Source organism: Herpailurus yagouaroundi, unplaced genomic scaffold (assembly GCF_014898765.1).
Source record: "Herpailurus yagouaroundi ecotype Mexico unplaced genomic scaffold, PumYag 182, whole genome shotgun sequence".
Classification (NCBI taxonomy): Eukaryota; Metazoa; Chordata; class Mammalia; order Carnivora; family Felidae; genus Herpailurus; species Herpailurus yagouaroundi.
The window spans coordinates 3,125,861-3,137,126 of NW_024412413.1; the positions used below are offsets into that span (position 1 = coordinate 3,125,861).

At 45.9% G+C, this 11,266-nt stretch overlaps 1 protein-coding gene across 6 annotated transcripts in view; it reads right to left on the reverse strand.

Moving 5' to 3' along the window:
* The window catches only part of TBC1D22A (TBC1 domain family member 22A), a 282,503-nt gene that overhangs the window by 235,543 nt on the left and 35,694 nt on the right, over positions 1-11,266 (reverse strand). For all 6 annotated transcript variants that reach the window (XM_040490525.1, XM_040490522.1, XM_040490520.1 and 3 more), the window contains one exon: positions 1,975-2,045. In XM_040490525.1, the coding sequence (XP_040346459.1) occupies positions 1,975-2,045 (71 nt within the window). The remainder of the gene's footprint in view (positions 1-1,974; positions 2,046-11,266) is intronic.

Here is an 11,266-nt window from a genome sequence, read left to right on the forward strand (position 1 = left end):
ACCAATCCCAGCCATTCCTGGGGAGCCCGCCCACCTTGGCCCCTGCTTGTCCACCCCCCCCGCCCTCCCCCCCCCCCCCCCACACACACACACAAGGACCCTGACACACCCTTCAAGATGTTCCAGAAGCTCCCACAAGAAGCCTGGCCTGCCATGCAGGTGAGTCTGTGCTATCCTGGGACTGCCCTCCCTTTTTTGGTGCCCCCCCAACTTTGGAAGGACCGGCTTTGCCCACTCACCCCCCCCACACACATTGTTTTTAACTCATCCATCAACCCAAACCCAAAGAGGTCTAGAACTGCCAAGTTCATCTCCGTCCTGCCCGGTCCCCAGCTTCCCACCTCACAGCACCTGCAGAGACTGGGAACGAGAAGCCTTCCCTGGGCGCTCACTCCGCTCCTGACCGCCTGAGCCCCGTGCACCCCGCAGCACATGGTCCCAGACTGTGCTGCAGCCCTGACCAGCCCTAACCCCTCCTAGTGGCGGGGCCACTATCTGATTCACCTCTGTCTCCAGGCAAGGGGCTCCGTCATCAGTTAAGCGGCTACGCGGTACACGTGCCCGAGGAGGCCCACACGCTCCTTCCCTGGCTTTCCTGACATTCCCGCTTACACACTCTACCCACCTACACCCTCCCTCCCATTCCGACCACAGGGTATCTAACCACGACTCGAGCAGACTGAGAACCGAAGGAAACGAAGGGGACAGAAGCATTCATGAAGGCACCACCTAGAGGCAGCACATCCTTAAATACAAAATTGTACCATTAGGTCTTAAACGTGTCTTCTTCAGAACTTCCCACAGTTCAATCTCAAAACCTTGCAACCTATCTTGGAGGACGTTTGGAAAAGTAGATACAAATGCTTAAAATAACAAACACCAAACAAAAACATGAGCAATTGTAGCAGGTCTAATTTTAATTGCAAGAGAATATTTAATCAATAAATATTCACTGTTGAGAGCTGTATCTGCATTTAGGATTACGAGGTACTAAGCTGCAAATTTATGAAGACTCATTAGCAAGAAAGAGTCTTTTAAATACTGAAAAGTCAGACCCAATTTAGAGTAAACACTTAGAGTTCCCCACTGACTTAACTCCAAAAATAATTTAAAAAGGGAAAGAGGGGCGCCTGGGTGGCGCAGTCGGTCAAGCGTCCGACTTCGGCCAGGTCACGATCTCGCGGTCCGTGAGTTCGAGCCCCGCGTCGGGCTCTGGGCTGATGGCTCAGAGTCTGGAGCCTGTTTCCGATTCTGTGTCTCCCTCTCTCTCTGCCCCTCCCCCGTTCATGCTCTGTCTCTCTCTGTCCCAAAAAAAATAAATGTTGAAAAAAAAAATTTTTAAAAAAAATAAATAAATAAATACAATAAAAAGGGAAAGAGAAGAAAGCTGTCTATAAACTACTCCCAAGCTTTCGGCAGGGCCCAGCTCACTTCCGATACTAACCTGAGTGAAGGACCGGGAGTCTTCTGGCGGCCGCCCCACCCCCACCTCGTCCACCTGACCTCCCCCAGGAGTCTCCACAATGGGCAGTTTAGAACCAGAACCCCGGCCTCCATCACAGAAACGCAGACTACGTCTAACATCCCCACTAACATTTAAAAAGAGAAAAAGAAAAAAAAAAAAAAAAAAAAAACCCACCACCTTTGTCAAACCTATTTCGCTGTGATGGATTCCTCAGAACTGAAACAGTCTTCTATGCTCGATCCTTTCTATATCACACGTTTGAAAATATTACAGATTTTCAGAATAATAAAATCAGAGAAAAAGAATACAGCTGTCATAAATAATTACCTCTCCTCATTTTCTGCCAGCCTTGTCAAACCAAGCTTGAAATTAAGCAAAAGATGGAAAATGTCACCTCAGCTCAGACAAAGGCCCGGATCACTGCCACAAAGGCAGGGCGCATGCCTGGGCGGCCGACGGGCCACGCCTGGAGCCTGGCCGCCAGGACAGGCAGCCCCAGGAAGACTTACCGACAGCAGCTTCCAGGTAATCGGACGAACCGACTTAGGGATTCCGGACCAGCTCAACTTCCGCAACTCCTCTGTTGACAAAGAGACAAAACAGGGTTTACAAACAGTCCACAAACTCCCCACGGGGCTTTAACACATTCCATCAATGCTATGGCAGGGTATGAGGCCCCATAAACGAAATCAGAACAAACCTGAGTGATAAAGATTTCAGATACTGATTGTTCTCAATATACAAGAGACACAAAGTTGCCTCTATTCCCGCAGAGCTAAGTGTCACCTGTTTGCATTTAAGTTACACAGAGTGCAAGTGTCCCCACAGTCACGCCGGGACAGGCAAGGCACCACACGCCTTCCTCCCTAGAGCAGTGAGTCCAGGGTCCACATGCCCCTCCTTCCCTCCCACCATCCCTCTCCCTGTACCCCTACCACCAACACCTGTCCCCAACCTAACCACCCTCTGAGCTCCCCCGTCCTTCCCGCTTTCTGTCTCACTCCCACCATTTACTGGTGGAGAACAGCAGGTGCTTGGCTCAAGACTGCTTTGGGAAGAAAGTATTTCACGGGGATGAGCCTGCGTTCATACAGCACCGATCAAGGGTGAAGCCATGTTATGCACACATCAAGGACAACACAGTCTTCCAAGTAGACGAGTACAAGTCACTGTTGCCATCACAAATACCCAAAGAGAGGCAGGGCTGGTCAAGGACATGTCCGGAGCCTCCGGAGGGCAGGAGAGGGCACAGCAGGGGCCGGGCGGGTGAGGAGATCAGCCCCTGAATTCCCTGTGACCTTCTATGTCTCCCCAAGGTCTCAGCCACGTGCCCCGAATGGAGAGAGAATACGTTTCAATTTGCAGGTGTATCAACACTCAGTCAGTCCCACTGAAACTGAAGTAATTATTTCTCTCCTTTAAGTTACGAATCTACCATTAGGCTCTTCTCCTAACAGCTAGGAGCTCATGATTAATACTCGGAATAAAAGAAACGATTAAAGAGACTTTGGTAATATAATCAACAAAATACAAAGTCCTGACATCTAATCTTTTTCCAATTACTAAAGTCTAAGTAAAATAAGTACAGAATAATTGGGCGACGGTACCAGCAATAACTTCGCTTTACAGCAGAATCTCAGAAAGTATCGAATCTTCCCCCGCGCCCTGAGGATATTATGAAAAGCAGGAACCTAATATCTGAACACCAATAATGTAATGTTTACCAGTCATGTTCCCAGGGCCTCTCCTCCTGCACGAGTCTGGTTTTCTGATTATGGTTTATATGAAGAAAGCCGAGAGAAATCTCCGTTGCTAATGTTCTCTGAACCTGTCTCCTCATGAAGGAAACTCACAAAAATGGTGCCTTGAACAGACATATGAGGCCAAGTTCTGAGTCTGTGTAAGCGTTAGTGTGTAAGAGGAGCTTTCAAAGGCGCTATTTGTTCCTCGCCACAGCCTGAGTGAATCAGGGCTGTGACCCTACTGTGTAGGCAAGGAGCAGAGAGGTTGGGGGACTCGGCCACAGTGGCCCAGGAACTAAGTGACCTTCACAGCCCAGAATCTTTCCACTCTATTAACTTCCCCTATTAGAAAGGCTTCCTGCAAACACAGACAAATTTCACTCATGAATATGGACAAAAGGTCCAAAACAAATCTTCGCAGATCAAAACACAGCCAGGTATTCAAAGGACAGTACACACAGGAATAAAACTCCAGGAATAAAACGGCTCCACGTCAGGAAATCTCGTACCTATAAAGGTGTTAAACTGGCTTGATGGGAAAGTCACAGGAACATTCCGGTAGACGTCCAGTGTAGACCCTCGCCCTCGCCCAGGGCCTCTTTGCCCCTCCACCTTTCTAGCAGAATCCCGGCTATGCAAAGTGACCACCAGCACCCCCCACCCCACCCCGCAGCCCTGATAATGAGGGGAGTCAGCCTGAGGGAAGCTGAACCCAGCACCCCAAGGTTGGAACTGATTGGCTGTCGCAGAGCTAAGCTGAGGAGAAAGCCCCTCCTGGCTCTTCAGAAACCTTTTGGGGGCAACCCTCTCTTGCTCCCTCTGAAGACCGCTAGGGTCAGATGTGAGGCTGGGGCTACAGCCAACTGGCACCCAAGCAGCCTGAGGATAAAGCCAGCAAAGAGAGGCAGGAATGAGGGTTGAGTTCAGCAAGACGGGCAGATACAAGAACATTCTAAAATCGACAGCTTTTCTCCATCAGCAACAAAATAAACAATATTGCAGGCATAAGGCTTCGCAAGAAATGGAGACTAGCGTATGAAGAAAACTATGAGGTTCTACTTAAAGCAATGGAGGAAAACACCAAGCTCACCGGCGTTAACAAGGATTTAATGAGCACCTCCTCCGGGCCAGGGAACACCACACAAAGCCCTGTGCTCAGAGGACCCGCCTCCACCCCCAGGACCGAGCAGGTGTGCAATTCCAACTGGGCTCAGAACAAGAGGTAAGGGCTGGGAGATGAAAGGACAGGTGGGAAATTCTACCTTGTTAGGAAGGTTTCCCTGAAGATGACAACTGAGGAAAGACCCACAGATGAGGAGACATTACTGAAGGAAGAGGGGCTGGAAGGGGAATAGTCTCAGTCCGGGAAAGAACTAATGCAAAGCCGCGGCCACGGCATGAAGAAGAGACCAGAGGAGGGGCCAGTGCTCACAAGGGGACACCTGGTGGGCTGCTTATGAAGCCCAGTGTGGAGGGGACGGCGGCTCGGGTGAGGACAGGGGAAGAAGAGCACGGACCAGACACACGGCTGGATCTTGCCTCAATATTACAGTGCTGTCAACCACCACTTAAAAACTCTTTAAGTTCAACGCAAGCCAACAAAATCCCAGGGGGAAATTCCGTGTGTGTTGTAAAACCTGATACGCTGGCACTAGTTCATCCGGAAGAGCAAATGCTTAACAGCATTTAAGCCAGTAAGATTTCCAAAAAGAATAACATGAGAGGACTTGTATTAACAGACAAGAAAACGTGTAAGAGAGCTACAGTTCTTAAGACACTGCGGAGAGCAATGGAACCGATGAATGGTTCACATCAAACCTGCACTTAGTTATGATTACAACAGCATTTCAGGTCAAGGGGCCCATCGGTCAATGGTGTCTAAACAATATGGCCTTTATTTTCAGAAAAGGAAATCAGACCATGTATCTTACCACAAAAACATTTCCAAGGACACCTGGGTGACTCAGCTGGTTATGCGTCCGATTCAGCTCAGGTCACGATCTCATGGTTTGTAAGTTGGAGCCCCGCATCGGGCTCCGTGCTGACAGCTCAGAGCCTGGAGCCTGCTTTGGATTCTGTGTCCTCCTCTCTCTGCCCCTCCCATTTGCTCGCTCTCTCTCTCGCTCTCTGTCTCTCAAAAATAAATAAACATTAAAAAAAATTCCAAATGATTAAAAATCCTTAGACAGGGGCGCCTGGGTGGCTCAGTTGGTTAAGTGTCCATCCAACTCTTAGTTTCAGTTCAGGTCATGACCTCACAGTTTATGAGATCAAGCCCCACATCAGGCTCTGTGCTGACAGGGCAGAGCCTGCCTAGGATTCTCTCTCCCTTTCTCTCTGCCCCTCCCCTGCTCATGGTCTCAGATTCGCCCACTCTCTCTCTCTCTCTCTCAAAATAAATAAACCTTAAAAATATATTAAAAAAAAAAAAAAAAGAACAAGAGAAAGCAGAGGGCAGACACCCTGAGTGCTTCTGTAAGTGGACACAGGAGCCTGGAAGCATAGCCAGCCACGGGGGGAGGGCTTCAGAGAATGGCTCAAGGACAGTGGAAGATGTGCCTTTCAGTGTGTACTCTACTGTGTTCCTACCAAGCTACAAAGTTCCCGTGGCATCTCCAACTTTACCTCCGACTTTTCAAAATCCACCCAACCTTCCAGGACCAGCTCCACCTCTGCCAGACCTATGAAGCCTTCCTCTCAACTCCAGTAACACCCAATTCCCTCTTCCGTGAGTGCCAGGAACAACCGGAGCGAGCGCACCTAACGGCCCACCTTCAGTGCCGTATCTGAGCATCTATCTCATCTCCCAGAAGTGGTTGACGAGTTCCTGCAGGTCAGATGCCACGATTCTGCTTCCTGCGCATCCTGAGGCAGTGCCTTGCAATAGCCTGGTGGTAAGTGCTGGAGAGAAGAACGCCCAAGTCTTTCCTCTACCCCCTTTAGACGTGGTTTTCTTGGGCGAGTGGGGTCCCATATTTTAACTGACATACAATTTACAGGCAATAAAAAAGGATGACTGTAGCCCCCCCAAAACAAGATACAGAACATTTTTATCAGCCTTTTCTATAATTCTTTGTCCCCACTCCAAGTTAGCTCCTTTCTGGTCATAGATTATCTCTGTCTGATCTTAACATTCACATAAATAGTACATACAGGAGGTACTTGCTCGAGTTCTGCTTCATCTGCTCATGTCAGAGTCATGATATTGCACGTACCAGTGGTTTATTCTTTACGAGAACAGCAGAAATACTAATAGACTCTATGAATATACCACAATTTGCTTCCATATTCACAGATAGCTGGTTTATTCACAAGCTTTCACTACCGTGAAAAAACGGCTATGACCATTCTTGTGGACATGTGTTCTGTGGGTCTCTGTTTTCATCTCTATTAGGCAAACATGAAGGAGTGGAATTGCCGGATCATAGGACAGATACGTGTTTACCTTGGCTAAAAAAAAAAAAAAAAAAAAACACAAACGCCATGTGGTCCTTCAAAATGGTTGTACCATTTTACGCTTCCCACCAGTAATGTATAAAAACTTTAACTGCTCCACATCCTGGTCAAACTCAGTGCTGTCAGTCTTTAATTTTAGCCATTCTAGTAAGCATTAAAGGCATCTCATTACATTTTAATTAGCAATTCTGTGATGACTAACGATGTTGAGCGTTAAACAGATTTTCGTGAGCTTATTGGCCATTTCTGTACTTTCTATGGCGCGTATCTTGAAATCTTTTACCCATCTTTTTACTGAATCGTTCATAATCTTACCTGTTTCTAATGACAGATATTTCTTCTGGTTCCAGGTCCTATTTCCCTGTTTCGTGGCATGCCTTTTTTTTTTTTTTTTTTTTTTTTTTAATGCCAGATGTGCCAGTTATCAATTTACTGCCTCTGTGATAATGGAACTGGGTCTTGTAAATACTTCTCCTTGGCTGGCTGGCATGACATCATCCTTTTCAGTACAGAGTGAAGGAGGGACACTAAAGGAGAAAGGAGTTTTTTCACCCAAGTTCTCACATGCCTCATTCATCAGTCTCCTGCAGAGGCTGCTTCCCTGGCACGCAGCTCCTGCAGCAAGTGTGGGTGCTGGGTTTTCTTCAGCGCGCGCCTCCTCTGGAGCGTTTTTCTCCTGCACTAGGCCCCTACAGAGTGCTCGGGTCCTGAGCACACAGGGCCCCACCCCCATCCCCCCCCACTTCAGCTGCTCAAGAGAGTGACTTTTCAGTTCCAGGTTCCTGCAGCAAGTGACAGCCAGCAACGCCCAACAGTCAGCACCTGTATGAGCTCTGGGGATTATTCAACTCACTGCCTCATGTGGATTCTCTCCCCCACCTCATGGATTGGACCCCATTCATGAACAGGCCAGCACTCCACCAAGGACTTGATGGGACCCCTCTGCAGATATGTGGGCTCTGTCTCTGTGGAATACTGTGTCCCATGCAGTCTGTCTTGGCCTCCTGGAACCCCCTTCCTGACTCCTTGACTCCCCAGGTTCAGTTTCTGTTCCCCTCCCCGTGCTGCAGCCTGAAAACTGCCTCCAAGCATAAAACCGTTGTTTCACATACTGGTCTAAGTTTCTATTTGTTTACAACAGGAGAGAAATTCCTTTGGCAGCTAATCCTTCATGGACTGAAGCAAGAGTCAACTTCCTAATGTATTTTTTGAAGAACTTTTTGGCTATAGCCATCAGGGATATTGGTCTCTAGTTTCTTTTTCTCACAATGCCTTTGTTATAAGGTTTGGGTATTAGGGTTATGATGCCTTAATAAAATGAGCTGAGAAGGTTTCTCCTCCTCTCTTTTCTGAGAGAGCTTCTGGAGAATTGGTATTATTTCCTCTTTAAATGTTTGATAGAATTTGCCAAGAAAGCCATCTGACCTTGATCTTTCCTTGTGTGAGGCTTTTTTATTATAATTTTTTTAATTGACATTGGGATATTAAGGTTTTCCCTTTCTTCTGCTATCAGTTTTATGAGGTCATGTCTTTGAAGTACTATGTCCATTTCATGTCAATTCTTGAATTTATTGGCATAAAGTTGCAAATAATACACCTTTATTATCTTCTTAATGTCTGTAGGGTTTGTAGCGATGCTTCCTCTTTCAGTACAACGTGATAATGGTAATTTGTGTCTTCTCTTCTTTCCATCGATCAAGTCTAACTAGAAGTTTTTATTGGTCTTTAAAAAAAAAAAAACTAACCAGATTTTCTTGATTCTTGCCCTTGTTTATCCATTTACCAATTTACTGATTTCCACCCTTGCTTTATTTCCCTTCTTTTACTTGGTGCTGTTTAACTTCCTCCTCTTCTCCTACCCTCTTAAAGTGGAAGCTTTAATCACTGATTTGAAACCTCGATTCCTTTCTAAGATAAACGTTTAAAGACCAAACTTCCCTCCAAGCACTCTTTTACTAGCAACACACAGATTTTCATATGCATGGTGATTATCATTAAATTCAAATAGATTCTCATGTTCCTTGTGATTTCTTTGATCCAGAGTTAATTTGAAGTACGTTGACAAATTTCCAAATATTTGAGGATTTCCTGGGTAGTTTATTGTTACACTGACTTCTAAATTAAAGCATCTGGTCAGATGAACTTGGTGTTGCTTCAATCCTTCAATATTTACTATGACTTGCTTTGGTAGAGCATATCGTGTATCTGGTGAATGTGCCATATGTCCTCGGAAAGATGTGCATTCTTTAGCTGGTATATGCAGTCATCCACATGTGGTGGCTAAATCAGGTAGTTCCAGTTGGCTGACAGTGGTATGTATCTTCCACATCTTTAGTGATTCATTATCTTCCACATCTTTGCTGATGTTTTAATTTACCTATTCTACCAATTACTCAGGGAAGGGTGCTAAAATTTCTGCCTATGACAGTGAACTTGCCTCTTCCTCTCTTCATTTCTGTCAAGTTTTGCTTCATGTGTTATGAAGCTGTAGTTTTGGGTGCACACACATTTAGGAAAGATGCATCAACTTAATGAGTTGAATCTTTTATCGTTATGAAACATCCCTCTTTGCCTCTCTCTCTGGATTTTTTTTTTCTGGTATTATTATAAGTAAGTTACTTTTCTTATGATTACTCCTTGCATGGCAAATACTGTTTCCACCTTTTATTTCAACTGCCTGAGTCTTCCTGTTTAAATCTTGGGTTTGGCTCTCCTTTTAGCTTTCTATCGCTGTATTTCTTACAATCAGATCATAAAACCACTAATCCTCTAACAGAGAAAACTAAAATGTAAGACAAATTTTAATAAGCAGAAAGGGAATGAGAAATAAAGAGCATGTCTTCCTTCCACAACAGTGAATTTGTTGTTTTCTGAAAATTAAAATTTTGTAATATTCTTATGAAAACACCAATATCATAATTCCATGTTCATGTGTACTGTAAGGCTTTACTTCTCAAGAAGATTCCCACTTAGAAAACTGCCACAGCAAGACACCCCATGACCAAAAGAAGCAAACGGGTAGCAGAGAAGCACATAAGAACAAACACTGATTGTGGACTCAGGAGACCCGGGTTCAAGGCCCAGCACAGCCAACGAGAATCAGTGTGGCTTCAGAGAGGCCCTCTAACCTCGTGAGCTCCCATTTCTTCCTCTGTAAACATGGAACAAATTAAAAATAACACCCTCACCTAAGTCATAGAATTTTCCCAAAGAGCAGAGACATTACATGGGAGGGCATTTGTAAATGGTGACAATGCTCCACAAGTACAAGAAGAGGAGTCTGCCATGCTTCCTGGTGTAATTACTCAGCACTCCATGTGAACCCAAACCACGAAGCAAGTGGGAGCCATTCGTCCTAACTGGATGTAAAATATCACATTTGAGACTGAACCAGAAATCTGTCACAAAACTGTATATGCAAAGAACTCATAATTATAAGCACCTTTTTCAGAAAAGCCAGAATTTAAAGCTATTTTTTTTTTCCTAACAGTCATCTCTTTTTAACTAGTTTTAATTCTAATTTTGGAAAAATCTTCTATGGAAATAAAAGCTGGGAGAAACAATGAATAAAAATAAGATATTGGGGCGCCTAGGTGGCTCAGTCGGTTAAGCGTCCAACTCTTGATTTTGGCTCAGGTCATGATCTCAACGTTCATGAGATCAAGCCCCATGTTGGGCTCTGCACCAACAGTGCAGAACCTGCTTGGGATTTTCTCTCTCTCCTCTCTTTCTCTCTCTCTCTCTCTCTCTCAAAATAAATAAATAAACATCTCAAAAAAGAATAAGAAATGCATGTACATTACAATCACTTAAGCTTAAATGTGAATCTAATCTAAAAGCTGAGCAGTCACCAGCAAAAGGGTCTGTAAAACAAGCACATTTCTTGTTCCCAGAAGCCACAGTCCAGGAAAGTCTCATAAATCAGCCCACTTGATCAACAATTATCGAGCACCCACTTTGTGTAAGATGCCTCCGGGGCCAACGCCACTTAAACACTGCCCCTACTCAGAGTCTATTATACACACTTATTTACCCAGGGCACATCGATCGCCACTTACCACCAACCGGGAGCTGAGCTAGCCTCAGAGAGTACAATCAGACCCAGTTCCTACCCTCCAGGGGCTCACTGGCAAGTAGAGAAAGAGGAAGAAATCACCAACGCCAGCGTTAAACGGTGCTACCCCATACAGGTGTGCAGGTGACGTGGGACGCCAAGGTACAGGTAGCCTCTTCTTGGAAGAAGGGAGACATCAGGAAAGACTCCCAGTGAGCTGCTGCTTGAGAGGCACCTTGAAGCCAAGTTGAAACCTGGTCGATTTTAACTGCCACCACCCTAGACCTCACCAACACTACAGTAAAGGAATAAGGTTACAACAAAGACGAGACAGAGCAAGCCAGAAATGGCGTCAAGAATCTGAAAGATGGAAAGGAGGCCACGGTGGGAGCTTAGCAGAACAGGGAAGGCTGAATCCACCGCCTGCAAAGGGGAGGACAGGCGGAATAAGGGGGCAGCCAATCACGATCTGGAACCCCCAGAAAGGGCTGGGTGGCAGCGAAAAGCAGGAGGTTGCTCCCCGGGCACAGGAGGCGGTTAGGACGCCCC